Here is a 21,575-nt window from a genome sequence, read left to right as displayed (position 1 = left end):
GATACACGGTGGGGAATCGAACTCCCAACCAGATATGTAGCTCACTGAGCTATCCAGCCAGATAGAAAGTGCCAAATGCACCTAATTAGCTCGGATGCGATTTGTTAGAAATTAATTCCTTACTCCTAATTCACCAACATTTTTAATGCTGACAAGTTCAAATGTTCTCATTTTAATTTTTAAACACCAAGGCCATCGATTCTGAGTAACCATTACCATTTCTTGTTACTTAAAACTGTCACTATATGCATTGAGTTTTTAAGGAGGTTGGCTGGTTTGGGTCATTTTAAATGGTTTTGATTTAACAAATTCATTAGCAGATCAGTCAGTTTTATAAATGGCTCCGGCTGGTTTAACGTTAATGAAGCCATTTTCTTTACGGCTTCAACATGACCACATCAGTACCAATACTAATGTTACCAAGCTCTGCTCATTAAGTGCCCATGAATGTATTATTCAGAGCAAACAGCTGGTAACACTAAAGAGCAAGCCAGCACATCTAAGAGACATATTTAAAAACACAAAAGGAAGAGGGAAAGTGAAACCTCCCTTATGGTGTGGGGTGGCCACAGAATGAACAAGTGCATAAAAAGACCCCAGGGAGCTGGGGGAAAGAGTTCAGCTATGCTAAAAAGCAAAGAGCTTAGCAGTGCTTTATTTGAAGACTTGGGAGATAAATTCCAAACTGCTGCCTGGGGGAAACCACACACACACCCCACAAACCATCTGCAACCTGCCTCTGAACTCACCTTAAGAAACAACACCTGGCACAAACAGCAGCCACATAACTTTGTGACTCTACTGTATAATTTTATGAACTACCCAGACGATCTTGGTGCATAGCCTGAGGAAGATGAATTATCACTGAAAGCTGTCTGTTTGATTTTTAAAGGGGTCCAATAAAGGTATCACCTGCTCTTGTATTTGTATCGCCGCCGCCCCAATCCTCCTTAGCGAACAGATGTTGGAAAGGGAAAACGACAGGGTCTTTTTCCATGGGGAGCTGGACTCTGAACGCCCCACAGGAAAGAACCGTTCTTAGCAGCTCAATGGATCGCCAGCATATACATGCTTGGAATTTGGAAAGTTCTCAGCCCACCAGCAACCACTTGCTCAATATATCTGGTGTTTTGTCAATTTCAGAAATGACAAAGGACTGATGTCTCGTAGGGAGTGTTATAGAAAAGGCTCTTCTCAGAGGGTTTTGTGATGGTTTGGACAGCTTCAGTCATTATGATATCGTAATGGCAGTTTCACAACCCAGAGTCAATACAGCCTTGATGATACTCAAACTCTAATGCGACTGAAATGAGAAGAAAAATGTTTTCACTGCCTAGTTTCTTTCATGGTGTGTTTTGAACCCGGTTTTGATTTTTTTTAGTGATTTTTAAAAAATGGCTTTCTTGAGTGTTATTATTCAGCGGGTGAAAGAAAAAATGAATGAAATCTATCAGCGAGGCATCAAGATCTTCCCATGCTCCTCTTCTCCCTTAACTTCCATTCATTAGATTGAGATTGCAAATGATCTAAAATGCTCCCTGTGGACCTGGGGGAGAAGGAGGTGGTCCATCTATTTCACTGCTGGCCATGAAGCAAAACAAGGAATTGAACAGCTCATTACAATCTTATTAGTTGGTGAAAGGAAGGGTGGGTGGTATGTAAGAGAGATGCAGCTTTTCTGTACATAGAACCAAAAATTTGGAAGGGGCTTGGAAAAGATCCAACCAACCCGCTGCTTGAGCAAGAAATCCATAGCCCATGGGAGTCCACCATCCCTCTCAGTAATGCATTCCACTTTCCTATTGTGCTAACTACTGAAAAAAAAATTCCACTGGGCATGACCGACTACAGTGGTGCCTCGCTAGACAGTTACCCTGCATGACAGTTTTTTAGCTAGACATTGGCTTTTTGCGATCGCTATAGTGATTCGCAAAACAGTGATTCCTATGAGGGAATTTTGCTGGACAATGTTTGGTCCCTGCTTCGCAAACCGATTTTCGCTAGACGACGGTTTTGACAGCCTTCTCCGTGCTCGCAAACTGGCTGTTTTCAGGACCTAAGCTTCACAAGACAGCGATTTAAACAGCTGGTTGGCGGTTCGCAAAGCGGCTTTCCTATGGCCGATCTTCACTAGACAACGACGATTCTTCCATATTGGAACACATTAAACAGTTTTCAATGCATTCCAATAGGAAATGCTTTTCGCTAGACGATGATTTTGCTAAACAGCAATTTCAGTGGAATGGATTATCATTGTCTAGCAAGGCACCACTGTACAACAGCGACTTATCTACAACATTTAAGCAAAAGTAACTTCATGCCACAGGCCCTGGGAGTCCTGTTTTGACAAGCAACACCTTCCCTATTTCAGCAGCGGGGAGTAAGTTGTCAGACTGCAACTCCCACAATCCCTCACAACTGACTGTGCTGGCTAGGGCTTCTGGGAAGTGCACCACGTCAATATTTAGAGGGCCCCTGTGTGTTCTCTGTCCTGGCGGGGGAGTTGCGGAGAAAGACTAAAAGGCTGTGTGTGAGAGAGAGGCTTGACCGCTCTCCCTGAGTACACAGCTAAAAGGGCCCTCCAAAGCTACATTTTGCATCACCTGCACAATTGGTTGCACTGTCTGGGGCTGATGGGAATTGTAGCTGGTGACACTCGGAGGTTCCCTCGGTGTAAGGCAGAGGTGGGCATGTCTCAGTGGTCAAAGGACCAGTTTGATGGCCAAAAGTGTGCTATGGGCTGCACCAATTCCAAAAAGAGAAATAAAAAGTGGGGCAATAATTGTGGAACAGGCTGGATGTGTGCTTTTGGTTTTAGGGGGGAAGGGGCTGAGCATCAAAGTGATGCTCGTGGAAACATTTTAGGTGGCCAGATCTTTTTTTCCCAAAGACTCTCCCAAATGGCCATGCCTAAGCTGGTTTACCTACCCCCTATATAAGGAGAACCAGGATGATACTGGGGGCAGAACGCTATCTTGGAATGGACCTGCTAATCGCCTCCTCAAATTGGAAATGCAGGCAGGGCACCAAGTACAGCAGAGATGTGTGGTGCTCCACATACCATGTTAGAGTGCGATGCTCATCGGCCTCAATCAGCACAGCCACCAGTGAAGCACACCCACATGCGTCATGCAACAAAATCTGGAAGGCTACATATTCTCTCTCTCCCTCTCTCTCTCTCTCTCTCTCTCTCTCTCTCTCTCTCTGTGTCTGTGTGGGACCAATTCACTCCACCATTAGAAATCAATAATTAAGCAGTACATTAGAAATCAACAAGCAGGAAACAACATCCAACTGTTGCTACATAAAATGTCTTCTCTTGCCAGAGCCGTGCCGCCTAAGTCCCAAGCAGGTAACATGTCATTCATGCTATTAATCAGTTGCATAAATCATTTGCTTTGGCTGTGGCTTTAAAGCACAGGGCACCGAACTGCAGACTCCCAACGCCTGCAATAATCGGCAACTATAAACTCATGGAGGGAGCACGGAAGGTTCCTTGAGGGCCATCCAGTTCAACCCATCCTACTCAATGTACACTCTGCAGTTCAAAAGGCATCTACAGTATCCCTGACAAATAGCTGCCCAGCTAATCAGCTGAAATTGTTGTGTTATATGCTATGAAGTCAGAACTGACTTCTAGCCACCCTAACAGGACTTTAAAGGTAAGTGGGACATTTAAGGAATGGTTTTACCAGTTCCACTCCCTCGGTGAGGTCCCATGGCTGAGCAGGGATTCAAACCCTGGTCTCCAAAACATCACTCTATCCGATACAACACACTGGGCTCAGCTGCTAAATGGTTCCAGCAGAGAAAGCCTACCAACTGTCGAGGTAACGTGTTGCACAATGCCTCGTGGCGCAGTGGTTAAGCTGCTGTACTGCAGCCAAAACTGTGCTCATGACCCGGGGTTCAATCCCAGGTAGCGGCTCAAGGTTCACTCAGCCTTCCATCCTTCCGCGGTCGGTAAAATGAGTACCCAGCTCGCTGGAGGAAGGGGGAATGTGCCGCATGCATAATTAACTCGTAAACCCTACAGACAATGTTTGAAGCACTATGGGGCAATATATAAGCAGCATGCTTCGCTTTTTTTTTGCTTTGCCATTCAGCTTGTCACATTTCATTTTAAAAATGTGGGTTCCGTCACTGGACAAAGCACTCCAAAGGCTGTCTGACCAGTGCACAAGAGAGCAGAATGAGGACCTTGCTGACTATCTTACACAGCCGTTGTTCGAATTACCGAGAAAACCCAGATGAAGCATTATGCACACTTTAAAGAAGTATTTAATTCTATCACAGAGCATTTGTGCATCACCCTTTTGCCTATTTCTGAAATGTGCTTAAGGCAACGCATTATCTTGTTCTGTTAGGCCAGCATAGCCTTCAGCTCAGGTGGAAACTCAATAAGCCTGGCCTAATGCTACTTGTTATCCAGAGTTTCACAGCAACTACAGAGCCCGGAAGCCAAAGGCAAGGATTTTCAAAGGGGCAGCTGTATTTGAATATTCTAGCAAAGCAATAAAGGATCTGGGGTAGCCAGAAGACTTAATATACCCATTTTACCCTAAGCTTTCCTGGATTCCAATCAACTTGTTCAGATTCACACGGCTTTGGGGGCCTATACGGAGGGTGTACATAGCTGGGGTAGGGAGAAGGGATTAGAACCAAATTGGCAGCAAAAAAATGGCATTTCTCTCATTAACACTGGCCATAGACAATGAGCACCAACGAAGACAGGGATATATGTTTCGGTTTTGCCACTGCCGCCACCTGACGCAGAGGTTACACTCTGTTGGGTTGTGTGTCTTCATTTGCCAACCCACTCACTGAATGGCAATCTGGCCCTTCAACTCTGTTGGCATCAGCATCCAAAACCAAACCATCACACAGAAATTGGCTTTTCCTTATTTTAAGGCTGTGGTGCAGTGGAGAGCGTCATCGACTAGGGCTCAGGGGGCCTGAGTTTGATTTCTTGGCTCTGCCGCGGAAACTCGCTGGGAGCGTGGAACTGGGAAGGTCTCTCCTTAAATACTTCACTTACCTTAAAAACTCTATTAAGGTCTCAGTAAGTCAGTTCTGGCTTGATGGCACACAACAGCAAGCAGGGGTTAGTCGGTATGACGACGGGTGACCACGGAGGAATGCCACGTGCTTGTACTGGGAGGGGACCATAGCTGAGGGGCAGCACAGATGCTCTCTGTGCAGATGGTCCCAAGCTTCAATCTTTAGGCACCTCTAAGAAAAGCGAGGGAGGAAATCCTGCTGGAATCCCCAAGAGTCACGGCTGCCAGTGAGCGTCCGTAACACTGGACTAGACAGAACTAAGGGTTCTGGGCAACGTCCTATCTTCCTGACAGGATTTGCTAAGAATGCCATCAGCAGAACGACTCTCTCTAATGGCATGCCCAACTTGTCTCTTGCCTTCCTGCAACAGCACAGAGAATTCAACTGCTGTCCCTCTCTTTCTGCGGGGAGGGAAGAGGGGATATTTCCATGCTATGGGAAGAGTCTCGTTGAGCAGGCACGGCGGAGAGCTTTCTGCACTCTTCCTTGTCAGCTTCTAAATTAAGAGCTGGAACAGCTGCCTTGGGGCAGCCTGTCAGGTTGAAGCCCGCTTCTGACAAGCGACACAGAGATGGCAGCACCAGCGATGGGCAGAGATACCACAGCGTTCCTCTGTCTCCGTGGCTGTCACGTCCACGAAAGAGGGCGCGGTGAAGCCTCACCCCAGTGAAGCCCTCGGCATCATCACGGCCACCTTTCCTAGGAGGCCAGGCCCCCTCCACCACCCATTCCATGTTCTCCGCAACACACTCCCGTTTCTGGATTATGCGCGCGCAGGTCGCCACCCCGGCTCTTAATCCGCCCGAATCAAAATGGCTCTCTTCCTCCCAATGAGTATTTCACCAATTCATTGCTTTAAAAGTCTCAGAAAAAGGGACCCCTGCTGCTCACGCACAGCTAGATGTCAGGAAGGAAGGAAGAAATGGAGACACCCCCCCCCCCCGAAACACATTCCTGAAAAAGAAAACAGTAGGAAAGCAATGAACTGAAATGTCAGAAATTAAATAAAGGAAAGAAAGAAAAAAAAACCTTGTCAGGTATTGTCACAACACAGTTAGAGCTATGTAAATGTCGGTTATAAACGATGAAGAAGTGAAGTTGCAAATACTGTACAGAAAGAACACATGCAAAGCAAATGCCAAAGCCTTCAATCAGATACAAAGGCAGAAGGGGGATCCTGGAAGTTGAGAGGTAGCTTTATCCAAGCTCTACTGCAATCAGCAACACGCTGAGGAAGCAGGACACGAGAGATTTCCAAGCGACCGCTCTCGGCCTAAAGCTGACGCATTGCTGGACCCTGTTTCTTTCAGAGTAAGCAGGCTTCAGTCGTGATGATGGGGGACTACACTCTGGGAGAGAGGCATGCATTTGCACTCAATGACAGCTTGATGTTCGAGGGATACTTATACTTTGACTGGGGTGGAGACAGACCATGCTACCAGGCAATGTTCCCAAGCAGCCACGACGGACAAAACATTCACAGGACGCTTGCATGCATGCCACTAACCTTACGTCAGAGCGGCCTCATCCAAAATTTGAACAAAATGCAGATAGATGTCAAATGAGACGTGAACTTCTAGCCTCTCACTGCCACACCCCCTAAGGAAGCAGCATGACAAGGGGCTCCCCGAGTACACCTGCCAGCTGCTGGGGCACCTGCCGCCGCCATCGCTACACCTCCGTGCCCTCCAGCTCAGAAACAGCAGCTGTGAAGATGGGTTTCTCAGTGGCATAGGGGCAGAGCATCTGCTCTCCTTGCAGGGGGACCCTCATCAGTCAGTTCCAATTAAAAGGAGACCTAATTGTAAACAAGTGGGAAAGAGCTCTGCCTATGAATCACAGGTAACCCTGGCATCTATGGACAAAGTGACCTAAGGTATATTCGTATGTTTTTGGGAAGATTAACACTCATGTGTTGGTGTCTAGCAGCTTAAGACCTAAAATGAGACAGGGAGGCGAGATTATGAAAATCTGTTCGTTTTGCTTTTCCTAGCATTCAGTTTTTTAAAAATAACTGCAAGTTCTTTCCATCCTGGATATATATATATATTTTAAAAAGCCAGGAATTCTGGTATTGTCTTAAACCCAAAATCTCCCTCTTTTACTCTGGTCCCCAGCACAGCGATCCCTCTCCCCAGCTTGGGCAGGGCCATCTCAGACCTGCCTCCTTTACAGAGGTAGAAAGAAGCGGTCAGGAAAAAAAATGAGGGCAAGTCCCATTCAGCCCCACCATAGTCTAATATACGGCGGCTTAACCCTGGACGTCAGAGGTAAGCACTCAAAGCCATGGATGTGGATGAGCAAATCTGTCCACTTCAGCATCATCGTACAGAGTGAAAGCCTAACATTCAACGAGCCACACTTACTCCACACTATCTGCAACTTCAGCCCTATTCAGGCATTACCAAATCCAGCGCTATGAACGTGCTTAGAAGGGAGTGCTTTGCTGCGCCCCTTCTCCACTGCTGCATTATTTATTCATGGCTTCCACATGGAATTTGAAGAGTTTTCTGCTCTTGTGCAGGCCATACATATGAGCAAGAAACTTGGAAAATCTGGGATCTCGCGCATCTGTAAAGCAAGTTCTTTCTCCCCTTCAGCCCCCAGTACTGAAGCTGTGAAGAATGTTAATGACAGATGGGGCCAGATTAGGCACATAGCACCTGTTTGTGTAACATCTGAACATGGCTAATTCCTTCATTCCTCCTTGAGAGATCATGCAGAACACTGTACTTTAACAATCCCGCCTTTTTATATACACACACGCACAGAGAGAGAGAGCGAGAGAGACAGACAGACAGACAGACAGATTGATTTTTGGACCATTCTGCTTATTTGGCCTTAATAAAGTACCACCGTAACACGATTTGGGGATTGGTCTCATGACCAACACAGATTTTATAGCTCGGATTTGGAATCTTTTGCATGCAACAACCTGTCCCTTTACGTCTCAGTAGGCATTTAGGGTACAAACCCCAGGAAGGGAAGGGAAAAGGGCATCTCTGGAGCAGAAGGATTATTTCAGCACTCTGTAACCAAGAACAAGCAGGCGGAGGGAGCAGGGACAGAAACGGAAGCGAGTCAAATGCAGCTGTGAAAAGCAATTTGCACCCTTCTCTCCTACCGGCTGGCAACTCTGCTCACTGGAGTGGATCCTGTCAATCTTTCCCTGCCCGGCCTCACTCATCATTATGGGGAAATATGAAAACTAAAGCCAAAGAAGCAAGCAAGAGAGAGGTTAGTTCCAGCTAGCAGCAGGCAGACCAAACTTCAAATGGCTGTTTGCACAAGGAAGTGACTCTCCTGCTGGGAGTTAATGGGCTGATGGATGATTTGTTCAGCCTACACTTAACTAGAAAGTGATTAGAGGAAGGGAAGAGTGGGCGCTGTGAACCCCTGGCACAGCAAAGAGGCGAAAGGTGGGCCACCCAGTGGTTGCTGCTCACCGAACAAGGCCCTGCAAGGACTACAACTCAGGTAGGGTCGTGCCTAAGAAAACAGCTCTGTTTTGCCATTGTGGGAGTCTGCAAATCAGAGCAATTGACATCTGAATGATGTTCAGCCAATAAAGGAATCCATGCCATGCTTAGAGGCTCAATCAGCTGCCAGTCCCATCTCAGAGCCAAGCAACAGTTTACTCCTCCTCTCCAGCAACTACCTTTTTTTTAAACCACCACCGCATGACTGAGCTTCAGCACAAATGCTATTTAGGGATGTGTGTTCCCAGCCAGGGGAAAAATGATGCTGCACCAAGCAGGAGGGGGAAAGGGGGAAATGAATTTTGCAACCTGAATAAATTGTTATGCACATGGCCCTTAGTATAGGGGGGACTTTCTGTTATTCCGTTATATAAAATGAAAGTTGAGGTGCTCAGGAAACTAAATTCTTTACTTATGAAACAATCGGATTTTTGTATATGGCACAGGGACTTCTTACATTCACTTCTGCCTGCAAAACCAATTTGGCTGTTTTTGCACAATCCACTGAAGGAGACTCACTCTTGTTATACCCATATCCCTAGCTTCAGTCTTCATCAAGGCAGGTCCAAATATCCAAGGTTCAAGTTCGAATGTGTTCCAATTTTGCATTTGGAACGTATACAGCTTGATTTAAAAAAAAAAAAAAAACCCTCACAAGTAAGTTCTACCACAGGGGTGAGCAATTAATTTCTATGGGGGGGGGGCACATGAAAAAGCTGAACTGTGTTCAGAGGCCGAACCAACTTTACTTAAAAACAAAACGAAACAGTGATGTTATGGTTGTTTCTATTTTAAACTTGTTAATTTTCACAAATACTAAAGAGGTTTTTTACTGTATGTTAAAGATAAGCAACTGATCAACTTTAGACAAAAAGCTATAAATGGTTTTGATGTTCAACTTGTTCAGTGAGAGAAATCCAGTCTGTCTTGGGCTTGAAAAGTGCTTGAACCCCCGGACTGAAGCGTCAACCGGCGGGTCGGACAGGAGCGGCTCATGGGCCGTATGTGGCCCTCGGGCCGCACTTTGCCCAGGTCTGTTCTGCCATGTTCAGGAAGAGTTCCTCATGTTGCGCAACCGTGCAGTCTTATGCATATCTACTTGACAGCAAATCCTACTTTATTCAGGGGGCCTCTGCTCCTCCTAAAATACAGTATGTTTAGGATTAAAAACTATGTATATTTTCCAACCACACTTTGCAATCACAGCTTTCTATAAGGGCCATGCATGATTCTAATGGTGCTATCCGAACCCCTACTTTGTACTTCTCATGCCGTTTGATCTCATGACAATCCTGCAAAACCCATCACTAGTTCTTTCACCTTCCAGAGGGGGACACCTAGTCTAGTCTAAGGAAACTGGGAACATATAATCTAAGCAAAGTTACACAGAGTTCTGAGCCCTCCGTGATGAGACAGCATGCTACACTGAGTCTGGAAAAGCTGCTTATCAGGACTAAGAATTTCTCAGCTTTGTAGACACTATAGGAGCTGTGGTCCAAAAATGTGAACTTTTCTCAGCTCGGCAGCCATAGTGACTATCTACCCAATTACAGTCGTGCCTCACTTTACGATTGCCTCGCTTTACGACGAAACTGCATTACGACGATCTTTTTGCGATCGCAATTGCAATAGTAAAACGATGGTCTGAATGGGGTTTTTTCGCTTTGCGATGAACGGTTCCCTGCTTCGGGAACAGATTCTTCACAAAATGATGATTTTAAAACAGCTGATTGGCGGTTTCAAAATGGCCACCGGGTACACAAAATGGCTCCGCGCTGTTTTCTGTGATGGATTCCTCACTGCACAGGCAGCGAAAATGGCCGCCCTATGGAAGCTCTTCGCTAGATGGTGAGTTTCCAGCCCATTGGAACGCATTAAACAGGTTTTAATGCGTTTCAATGGGCACCACTGTATTATGTATACGCCCCCCCTCTCTCTTAATTGCAGCCCACCCTATCACAACAGCCTACCACAGGTACCAATATGCTTATTATTCCAGCCTTAGCTTCTGTGTCTCTAGCCACCAAGCTAGTGTGGATAATGATGTCTTACTCAGATTACAACACAAGACACTCAGGCTCAGATTGTGCCATGCCTCCAAGGGATGGATAACCATTAAAAACACCCAGATGCTAAAATAATTACATGGACTACCGGTTTTCACTCATGACACAGAAACAGAAAAGTCCTCCCACCATGCCGGAAAGGGCAGAGCTCGGAAAAGTGACCTTTTGGGGCCATATGTATCTCCCAGTGAGCACTGGGATCCTACCTTTGTCTCTTTGATCTTGACAGCAATCACTTGCTTGCGCTGACGGATGATCTCCATCAGTTCGTCACACTCTTCCATCAGCTTGGCCTCGTGCATGGCGGTGTTCACCTAGCCAAGACAAAACCAAGGGAAGCTATAAGAATGGAGCTTCAAGGTGGGGGTACTCCTACTGTCAGGGGTGGTCTGAGCAAAGTTACATGTCATGTCCTCTGCAGTAGAGGTCCTCTTTGAATAACCATCTGGAGCTTCTCAAAACATAAGAGCTTGAAAAAAGAAAGCTGCACGAAGGGACTTAAAGACAAGTATACAAGATTCTGGATCTCAGGACCGGGTTTTGTGGGTGTCACACTCTGATAATCTCATTTGGTGAGGACACGAGAGAAGGCCTTCTCAGTGGCTGCTCCCCAGCTTTGGAAGGCACTGCCTGAAGAGGTTGACCGCCTCCCTCTTGTCTTTCCATCGTCTGGCAAAGACCTCTCTCTTTAGGCAGGCTTTTAAGTAGTAAGTTCTCTCAGCAAGGTTGGTGTTTAACTTTCAGGTTTTAAAATGTTTTTGAATGGTTTTTAAAATTGATTTTTAATATTTATTTATTTATTTATTTATTTATTTATTTATTTATTTATTTATTTATTTATTTATTTATTTATTTGATTTTTTACCCCGCCCCTCTAGACAGCGTCTACTCGGGACGGCTTACATTGGTTAAAACACATCAAAAAACATATATAAAAATACAATTCTTACAATTAATTTTAAACAACACATTTCCAAGATGGCAGGACTCAAGAAGAGGGAGGAAAAAAGATCACTTAATTGGCTGGAGGGAAGGCCTGTTTAAATAACCAAGTTTTTAACTGCCTTTTGAAAACGCCCAGCGAGGGTGCCAGCCGAATTTCAGTAGGGAGAGTGTTCCACAGCCGAGGGGCCACCGCCGAGAAGGCCTGGTTTCTTGTTTTTTCCTTCCGGGCCTCCCTCGGCATCAGGCCCCTCAGCCGTCCCTGCTGGCTGTGTCGGCTGACATCTTAATATATGCTTTATATTTTTTTATATGACAATTTTATAGGGTTTTTAAGTCTGCTGTTTTATCTGTTGTAAGGCAGCATAGGAATGAATGAATGAATGAATGAATGAATGAATGAATGAATGAATGAATGAATGAATGAATGAATGAATGAGTAAGTGAAAGCCTTGTTTTGGAGTGGGAAGAGGCGGCTGAGACACTTCTCAGCTCTTCACACAGCCTCTAGAGTCAGAAGGAAGGTTGGCAGCCATGCAAAGCAGAGCCTGCTTCCAGCGTACCCCCTTCCCTCTTAAATCCAATTCCCACCCTGAATAGACCCATGGAATCAAGTTCTCTATAGCAGTGCTTCTCAACCTTTGGACCTCCAGATGTTCTTGGACTTCAACTCCCAGAAATCCTGGCCAGCAGAGGTGGCAGTGAAGGCTTCAGGGAGTTGTAGTCCAAGAACATCTGGTGGCCAAAGTACATCAACTGACTCCATGTGTGTATCACCAGCAATTGCTTGCAGGCCAAACTCACTCAAAGACTCCTCATAATCAAGGTCCTTTTCATGAGTAAGTCTGAATCATGTATTTCATGCCAGAGATACTGCAGGCCAACACCCCAGTACAAACCAGCTTGGCTTGCTTTATGCTGGGATGTCAGACTGCAGTATTCTTGGGGCAGCCACGTATTCCTCATTTTTTTGTTTAGCTATGTGGAAGCCAAGATTTGGAAAACTTTTTTTAGACAGTTACTCTCACATTCCCTTAAGCAGCATAGCCAATTTCTAAAAAAAAACTTTGGTTTAAGCTTGCCACCACAACCCAGTGTCAAAGTAAATACGTAATGTAGTAGAAGGCAGATGTTCATTTGGCTTGAAATGTATTGAACCAACAGGCAAACTGGAACAGTAACCGCCAGGATTCCAACAGGCAAAAAACTTTCGTTACTCTTTTCAATCCTGCTGTGTTTCTGATAAAAGGAGGTCCCCTGAAGCTGCTTTTACACTAGCAGAAAATCTCTGATTGGCCCATATACATTGTGTTTAATTTGCATTTCAGGAGAGAGAAAATTACATGCCCTGGCAAAAGGTAATACAAAACATAGACGGAACAAAATGGATATTAACCCCTTCCATTCTATAATTGCCAAAACATGTAATCTTCTCAGCAAAGAGATCCCCAGCCGGATGCAGGTAAGGTTGAGGGATATTTCTTAGGTGCACCAAGGCTGAATGGCTTCTGAGGGTTGCTGGATCCGCAACAGACACAAAAGGGATCTCCCTGGTTTCAAAGCTCTTTCTTCATGCTTAGTTTCATGCCGGCTCTAAGAGCTTTTTCCTCCAAAGACACACGATGAAAGCATATCACGATGGGAAAAAAGGGAGGCATTTCCTCTGCTGCGCTAGAAGAAGCAATTGACAGAGCTTAGAACTTCTAAATGAAGCGGAAAACAGCAGCACTTAAGGGGGATTCAGAGACTTCCCAATTGAAAGAAAAGGGCAAATCCGATTTGATGTGTCCTCCTATAGATTTTGAGTCAAGACACAGCACTTGGTGAAACAGAGGGAGAGCTCGATGTACAGAATACATATACGAATGTACTTATAGGGAAGCATCAGAGGACAAGAACTAAGGGCCTGTCCACACTGTGAAATTTGATGCGAGCCAGTCGGTGCTTAAAAGGTCCTGATTTTCAGTGCAATCCATTTTAATTCAAGTACCAAAAGCAGAAAAAGAGCCATTTTGCATCTCAATAAATCACTCCAAAAAGATTGCATGCCCTAGCCCTTAGCCAGAAAGATACGGGCCAGCTCTTAAAGGGGAAGGATGGATCGTTTCAGTAGAAAGACAAGCAGATGAGGTCTTTTTTTCCCATGCCAAAGAGTGTCATCAGAGAACCATAGACCATAACTATATGCCAGCGTGGACAGACTCCGTATTTGTACAATCCTTGTCTAAGGAGGGTTAAGCTTGCATCCTCCCTCTTCTCCTTCCACTAAGATTCTTTTCGTTAGACAGATCTTTCAGCAACTACCTGCTGAAAAATGGATAGCTTTTAATGGATTGGTGCTGTACTTTTTCATAATGATATGTCTCTTAATTCAATACTTTGATTATTGTTTGTTAATTCAGTCACTTGAATATTCTAATTCTTTGAACTGTTGCCACATTATATAACTTTTCACCTTTTCTTATTTATGCCTGCTTTTATCTGAAGCTGAACTGCCCTGAGTTTCAGCACTGGGACAAAGGTGTGATATAAGACACATGAACTGCAGGAAAAAAGTATGTTAGGTTAGTACAGTATTTTATCCCTAGAGCAGCCAGCCAGATGTTTATGAGACAACCACAGGACGACATGAACACAGTGGCTTTATCCAGGGCTGTGTGTTAGGTGTCCCTCCAGATGTAGCTGGCCTGTAACTCCCATTGCCTCTTGCCAATAGAGCCAATGGTGAGTCATCATCATCATCATCATCATCATCATCATCATCATCATCATCATCATCATCATCATCATCTTAGAACGACAGAGCTAAACCACTGAGCTATCCAGCATGATAGTTCCAAAAACACATGGAAGGCCAAGTCTTTCCCATCCCTGCTGTTTCTCATCTTCAACAGCTATCTGGTGGCTTAATAATGGCCAGTGAAGTCAGATGATACTGTCATGTTGCCTACTGTCTTCTGACGGCCAATGGAGGGATGCAAAAGTGGGGGCAATCTGTCCCTCCAGTCCAAAATGGGGACCACTCATGGTCTCTTTATACCAATCCAGAAAACTTTTTTTAAACATTTTAAAGAGATTAATTTTAATTTGCAAAATACCAAAGCTTCAATTGCTGCTTTCTGTAGTTGTTTGAAATGGTTATTTAGTCATTTTCACAGTTTCTTTGGATTTTAACCTTATGCTGTCATTATTTTATTGACATTCCTAAGCTATAACAAAATTTTTTTTTACTGAAAAGCAGGTTATTCTTGACCCCCTCTCCCCCTTCAACTAAATGAGTAAAGTAAAAAACATTTGGATATATGCCTGTAAACGTAAGCCCATCTTCATTATTTAAGTCAGAGCTGGGGAACTGACATTCCTCCAGATGTTAGGGACTATATTATTCCCTTGGCCATGCTTGCAAGGGCTTCTGTGACTTGTAGTCCAAAAGGTCCGCAAAGGGGAAAGTCCCCCATCCTAATTCAAAGCAGCTATAGAAAGGGCCATAACAAATGCATTGGGGTAAGGATTTTATTTCTAAATGCAGGTCAAGGCAGGGGTGTGAGTACGCTTCTTTCTAAAGTGAGCACAGGCTGAGCACCAGCAGAATTAGACCTACGGTGTATACAAGTTACTCTTGAAAGACCTTGGACTTCAGCTACCTTGCAGCTCCTACTAAGCAGTTCATCTTAACCAACTTGTGAAACAGTCAACATCCTGAAATGCAGTCACTCTTTTGTAAAGGGCTCAGCTTTGATCTGACCACAGCAGGTTCTCTGAAGCTTAATAAGCCTTAAGAGTGGATCTTCTGGATCAAAGCACAGTGCAATGAGATATCAGTCAAGGGTGGGTTCTTTTGAGGGGGTGGAGGGGAGCTGCAAAGCATACAGAAGGGCTGAGCAATGATGCTGCACTAAAATGAAGTTAGCAAAAGGGGCCAAAGCCATGATGAAAGAAGGTTCTGCTTTGATCTAAAGGGCTCAGCTCACAGATGAGCCTTAATTGCTAATCATAACATCAGAAAAGCAGAAGTAGCACCGACCACAATTAAGGCCCAGTTGAAAGATCAAATTTCAAAACATGGGACATGGTGAGGAGAGGTGGAAGGACGGGCTAGCAGCATCTGGAAGTTACATGGAATTCACAGACCATCCCATCCCTATCTACTGGGAAGAAAAAGCTATTCAGTTTTAATCTTTTGGCCTGGAATGTATACATTAGGTAGAAAATGAATTCACATTAAATTAATTTTTAAATGAATGTATTCCATTTGTAGCCTCTCAAACTATGAAGAAAATTGTGTATGTATCTTTTGCCTTATCATTTGGAAGAATCCACAAACAGCAGACCTTCTTTCTTTTTTCAAATTAAATGTAAACAAATGAGCCTAACTCAAAACAGTGTACTTCCAAAGAAATCATATAAGCATGCATTAGTCAATAGGAAAAATGCATAGAAAAGCATGCACCTTACGAAATGCATTATGTTAGGCAAAGTGTGCACCAAACTATATAAATGTAAGAAGAAAAGTCTAAAATCAGTACAAAATAAGAACAGAAATATGTGGGATCTGGAGAACTTGGAAATAACTAGTCATAAGTAAATTACATTTAATTGGTTACTTCTGTGGCACCACAGAACCTAACCCATAGTTACAAAGCTACTTTATAGTTAATCAATAACATTTTGGTTACTTAGACTGAGTGGCACCTCATTTCACCGTCTTACTGGACAAGCTTTCCAACAAAGATGAGCTGGAACCCCTTGCATCTAAAAGGAGGGAAGAACCGTCATATCCTGCTGATTGTGAGCCCACAGAGGTCCATAAAATGTACTCCTGGAAGAAGCCAATTCGATGCCTGAGTCAGAGGAGACCGGCCCACCTCCCCATGAAAATGCTGGAGAGTAAAGGCATGAACCTAGCTTGAAGGACCAAGACAAAGTGCTTGGGTACAGGGAAAGACAATTCTGGAGACACCTCCTTGAGAGTAGTCATCTCCTTGAAAGAATACCTCTTCTTCCAGCAAGACCAGCAGATAAAATCCTGTAACTGAGTTCTTTCCTAGCTGGATGCCTGCCTCCAGATGAGTTCTAGCTGCTCAGCTATATAAACCATAGGCTTAGACTGGAAGGTTTAATGAAGACAATGTTTCATATAGCTCCTTGTATGGTGTTCTGGACCAGTTTGACTACACTCTTTGGAATTTCCATGTTTGATTACAGTGGACCCTCTACTTACGGAATTAATCCATATTGGAACGGTGGCTGCAGGTCGAAAAGTCTGTAGGTCAAGTCTCCATTGACCTACAATGCATTGAAAACCGATTAATCCGTAACCGGCTGTTTTTGTTCCGTTTTTGTTCCATTTTGGTTTTTTTCTAGTCTGTAGGTTGATTCTCCGGCTGCAAGTCGAACCTAAATTTTGCAGGCAGAGAAGTCTGCAACTCGAAAAGTCTGTAAGCCGAGCCGTCTGTAAATCGAGGGTCCACTGTATTAGACTGCTGTGACTACTCCTGGACTCTTAGCTCTGGATTTCCCACATCCGACTTACCTGAAGTAAACCCAGATAAGCCGCACATAAAGGAGATGCCGAACTTTACATAGATGATGCTTACTATTTAATTGAAATATTTTAATATCCTGCCCTTCTGTGTTCAACATTTCCTGGATGGCTTATAATTTATAATGCACATAATCAAACAAGCAACCAGAAATTCAACAACATAATGGATGTACACAGTAAACTTCCTGAGCACGTCAAAGGATTTTATGCATTGGACATTTACTGTTTCAATAAAATTCTATTTTCCATCATCGCTCCTAAGATTTGCTTCCGTTTTTGTGTTCTTCTCTTTTTTTCTGCTTTTTTATGTGTTTGTTTTTCCTGCTTCTCAAACCACCCTTACAATTTATCATTAGAAGGCAACATGAATACAAAATCAAAAGATGGAGACAACATTTTTTAAAAGAAAACTTGTGATGTGTTAAAAGGCCTGGGTGCATTAGAAAGTTTGGCCTTCATCCCAGAAAGGTACACAATCAGTAGTACCCTGTGAGCATTTCAGGGTCAAGATATCTGTGAAGATTCTCAGTCATCCAAGTGAGGTTATCTGGAAGTTGAGTCATGCAACTGGACTTCTTTCTTGTTAGGGTGAAACGTTTCGCTCCTCATCCAAGTAGCTTCTTCAGTCTGAGGAGAGTTGGTAGGAGACCCCTGATCTATCCTCCACGTTGGTTTCACTTCCCCTTGGTCTGAATAGGCTTGTTAGATGGACAAATGACTCGGGGGTGAGGGATAATCCCACTTCTGCAGTCTTTCTCCACCCCTTGTCATGGGTGTGGTCCTGATCTTTCTGGGACAGATGAAAGGGTAGCATGATAAATAGGAGATGGGATGTATCTAAGGCTTCCACGCCTGTTGAGTGAGGGATTTTCTATATGCACATATAGACCAGGGGGAAATGAAACCAACTGGAGGATATATCAGGGGTCTCCTACCAACTCTCAAGCTATTTGGATGAGGAGCGAAACGTTCCAACCTAGTAAGAAGTCCCGTTGCCATGACTCAACTTCCAGATTCAGAAATGGGAAGCCACCAGAGAAGTTAATTTTCCTTCTCATTACCCAACTCAGTTCCGATGGGCTTTGGGAGGGATTCTCATACCTCAGAAAAGTTTGTGCTAGAAAGGGTAGACTTTTCTATCTAGACTGGGGGAAGCAGATCCCTACACCTGCAGCAGTCCATTAGCTAGATGATACGTAGGAAGGGTGTGGCTAAACTCCCTAACTTCATGAGGTCATTTTATACACATGGGTAAAATAGTGATTTCCCATGTAAATGAGACATTTGCCTTTAATGGAAGGTGAAATTGAGACTACATGGTCAAATACGGCAGGATTTGCTCCTCTTATAAAACAGGTGAATCCAAAGTGTTTTTTACTGACTACATAACACAAAGATTGAGTTTACTCAGTTCAGCCCTTTTTGCTCCCAATATGTTTTTTTCCCCTCCTCTGCCACTGGGGGGCTTCTACTTTTTCAAGCCGGAATTATTCAAACAGGCTTTTTTTCATGCAGTTAGTGTTGTGATACATTCTCATAAAGATGAGGGAGGGGGTGTCCATAGAAGGTATTTTGGTAATGTAGGCAATTGGGGTATGATGTTTAGGAATAGGATAACACATCTGCACATTCTTTCCTCTCCATTGTTCACACTCCATTTTTATTTTATCTATTTATTTACAAATTCTTGTATATATGAGATTAGGGCTAGATCACCCTATAACCTTATTGCTGGGTCATTGTTATTATTTCCCATATTTACATCCTATAAAAGAATTTGCAGAGGTGGGACCAGAGGAAAGAAGGAAGGATTGGCAGAGATGGGACCAGAGGAAGGAACAAAGAGGGAGGGGCTGTGGGCTGGAATGCAATTCACATTGCATCCAGCATGAACAATGCACTTCTGAATCAATCTGCAGCCCCTGTGAAGCACTCACTGTGATTTCAAACACAAAACAGACAGTGAATCAAATCCAGTGTAGTCACACCCTAAATCTCCTTTTCCAGCTACAACTTATCTGAGACAACCATACAGTAATTACATTTTTAAAAAAAAACTCCAATGAATTAAGTTCAGCTTCAATCTTTTCCTTTTTTGTTTCTACAACAGAAAAGGAAAGGTTAGCATCCTCACTAAGACTAAAATGACTTCAGAAGCATGAGGAGAATTTCCACATGGTGAGAAAGAGAAAGGGTTCCCTTTTAGCTAGGCTGCCCTTTTAGCACGGCTAATGAGGAGAAAGACTTCTTGACTTCTTTTCATCTCCCTGGCTTTTCATCATCATGCTAGATAAGAAGAAAAACACAATGCTCCTTCTAGCAGCATTTCCTGGCCCTGGACTTTTGAACAGCTGGAAGATGATGTCTCAGCAGGAGGAAGATTAACCTTGCCGGCAGCTTTGAAAGTAGCCGAGACTGAGGGGTTGGGAGATGAGGCAAAGAACAAGGGGGACCAAGAGATCAGAAGAGCCGGACAGCTTCGGGGTCAAGAGCAGGTAAACGTGAAAGGGAGAAATCAATGTTGAAATATTTGCTCAGCCACATGGCCATGGGTGAGTCATCGTTCATCGTCCAAGACAAACTAGCTTGTGGCAGGAGACACTGAGACTACAGCCAGGAATCTCTGCTATATATCAGAGCATCTTCCATGGGAAACTACAGAACTGCAGGTCTAGGGCAAGCATCAGCATTTGTGACCACCCCCCATAAGGACACCAGAGCCCTGGCAACTGGGCAAGGGTACTTACTGAGTGCCATTGCTGGGCCTCCCCAGCCCTCTATTCTCAGTAGCTAATCTGAACCCAGAAGTTTATTTATTTAATTTCTATTTATTTATTTAATTTATATGCCGCCCACACTACCTAGAGGTCTCAAAAGTTAGTCTTCCAGAGGGAAATGTGTCACAGAGGCAGTGACATCAGTGGAGAAGAAGTTCCAGAAATGGGCAACTGCAAATCAGACAAACTAAATAACCACTTGGATACCACTGCCATAGATCTGTGGCATCACATTCATGATTAAGACAGAAGCAGCAGCTCCTTCAAGGAACACTTCTAAATTTGGTAACTGAAAATCAATAGCCCATTAAGAAGAAAGTAGTTGCAATGGCTTCTCCCTTTGCATTAGCTCAGTAAACAAAGCAGCGGCAAATTTGCAACTAATTGTTCTGTCTTTGGAAGAAAAGAGGCATTCAGAGTGCCTTCCAGCCTTCAAATGGGCTGGGTGAAGTGGCACTGCTGATGAAGAAGCAACTCCTGCTGCTTAATAGCGAAAGGGAACCATTAATTTCTTGACTATTAATTTTGACTGGGTGTAATGAGAAGAGGTACAGAAGTACAAGCTGAATTTCGAAGGGGCAGAGGAACTAGAGATCGAATTGCTCACATGCGCTGGATTATAGAGAAAGCCAGAGAGTTCCAGAAAAACATCTACTTCTGTTTCATTGACTATGCAAAAGCCTTTGACTGTGTGGACCACAGCTAACTATGGCAAGTCCTTAAAGAAATGGGGGTGCCTGACCACCTTATCTATCTCCTGAGAAACCTACACGTGGGACAGGAAGCAACAGTTAGAACTGGATATGGAACAACTGATTGGTTCAAAATTGGGAAAGGAGTACGACAAGGCTGTATATTGTCTTCCTGCTTATTTAACTTATATGCAGAATACATCATGTGAAAGGCTGGACTGGAGGAATCCCAAAATGGAATTAAGGTTGCCAGAAGAAATATCAACAACCTTCGATATGCAGATGATACCACTCTGATGGCAGAAAGTGAGGAGGAATTAAAGAACCTCGTAATGAGGGTGAAAGAGGAAAGTGTCAAAAATGGTCTGCAGCTCAACATCAAAAAACTAAGATCATGGCCACTGGTCCCATCACCTCATGGCACAAAATCGGTTCCCAAAGCATCGTCAAGTGAATTTTCCCCATACAAACATCATTTTGCGATAGTTATAGCGATCGCAAAATACTCATCGTCAAGCGATTTCGTCTTCTAAAGAGGTAATCGTCAAGCAGGGCACCACTGTAAGATGACACAAAAATATCACCTATTTCTACAAGAGGACTCTTTTATTTCATTCTCCCAGGAGTGCCAGAGAGGTGAGGTTTTGCACATTTCTTGGCCTTTCTTGAGAAAATATTGTAGAAATATATATTTCTGCACAAAGAACATTGCATTTTGCAGAATACGGGAAACATTTTGCAGGAAATATAAGGTTTTGCACAAAAAAAACATAGTGGCTGAAATTCTGTTGCTTAGTATAGTCAGATGCAGTTAAAGTAAGCCCGCAGAATTGGTGGAACTTAAGGAGGAGTAGACTCTCTTAAGTTCTACCTCATAAATGTGGTTGGCTTTTAGTACAACACAGACTGGTTGCTGGGAGGGGGCATTTGCTGTTTTTAATCATCTTGGGCTCACCTTACCAAAAAAGGTAGACCCAGATCTGCTTTTGTCTTTAACGCAGGAGTGGGCAAGG

The 21,575-nt window shown here is 43.9% G+C and overlaps 1 protein-coding gene across 1 annotated transcript in view; it reads right to left on the bottom strand.

The window, feature by feature from the left end:
* MID2 (midline 2) overlaps positions 1 to 21,575 on the bottom strand; it is a 203,299-nt gene that overhangs the window by 32,029 nt on the left and 149,695 nt on the right. The window contains exon 4 of the mRNA XM_072981397.2: positions 10,813 to 10,920. Within this exon, the coding sequence (XP_072837498.2) occupies positions 10,813 to 10,920 (108 nt within the window). The remainder of the gene's footprint in view (positions 1 to 10,812; positions 10,921 to 21,575) is intronic.

This window comes from Pogona vitticeps, chromosome 11 (assembly GCF_051106095.1).
Source record: "Pogona vitticeps strain Pit_001003342236 chromosome 11, PviZW2.1, whole genome shotgun sequence".
NCBI lineage: Eukaryota > Metazoa > Chordata > Lepidosauria > Squamata > Agamidae > Pogona > Pogona vitticeps.
Note: the sequence above shows the minus strand (reverse complement) of the source record. Positions and strands in the feature narration are given on the sequence as shown.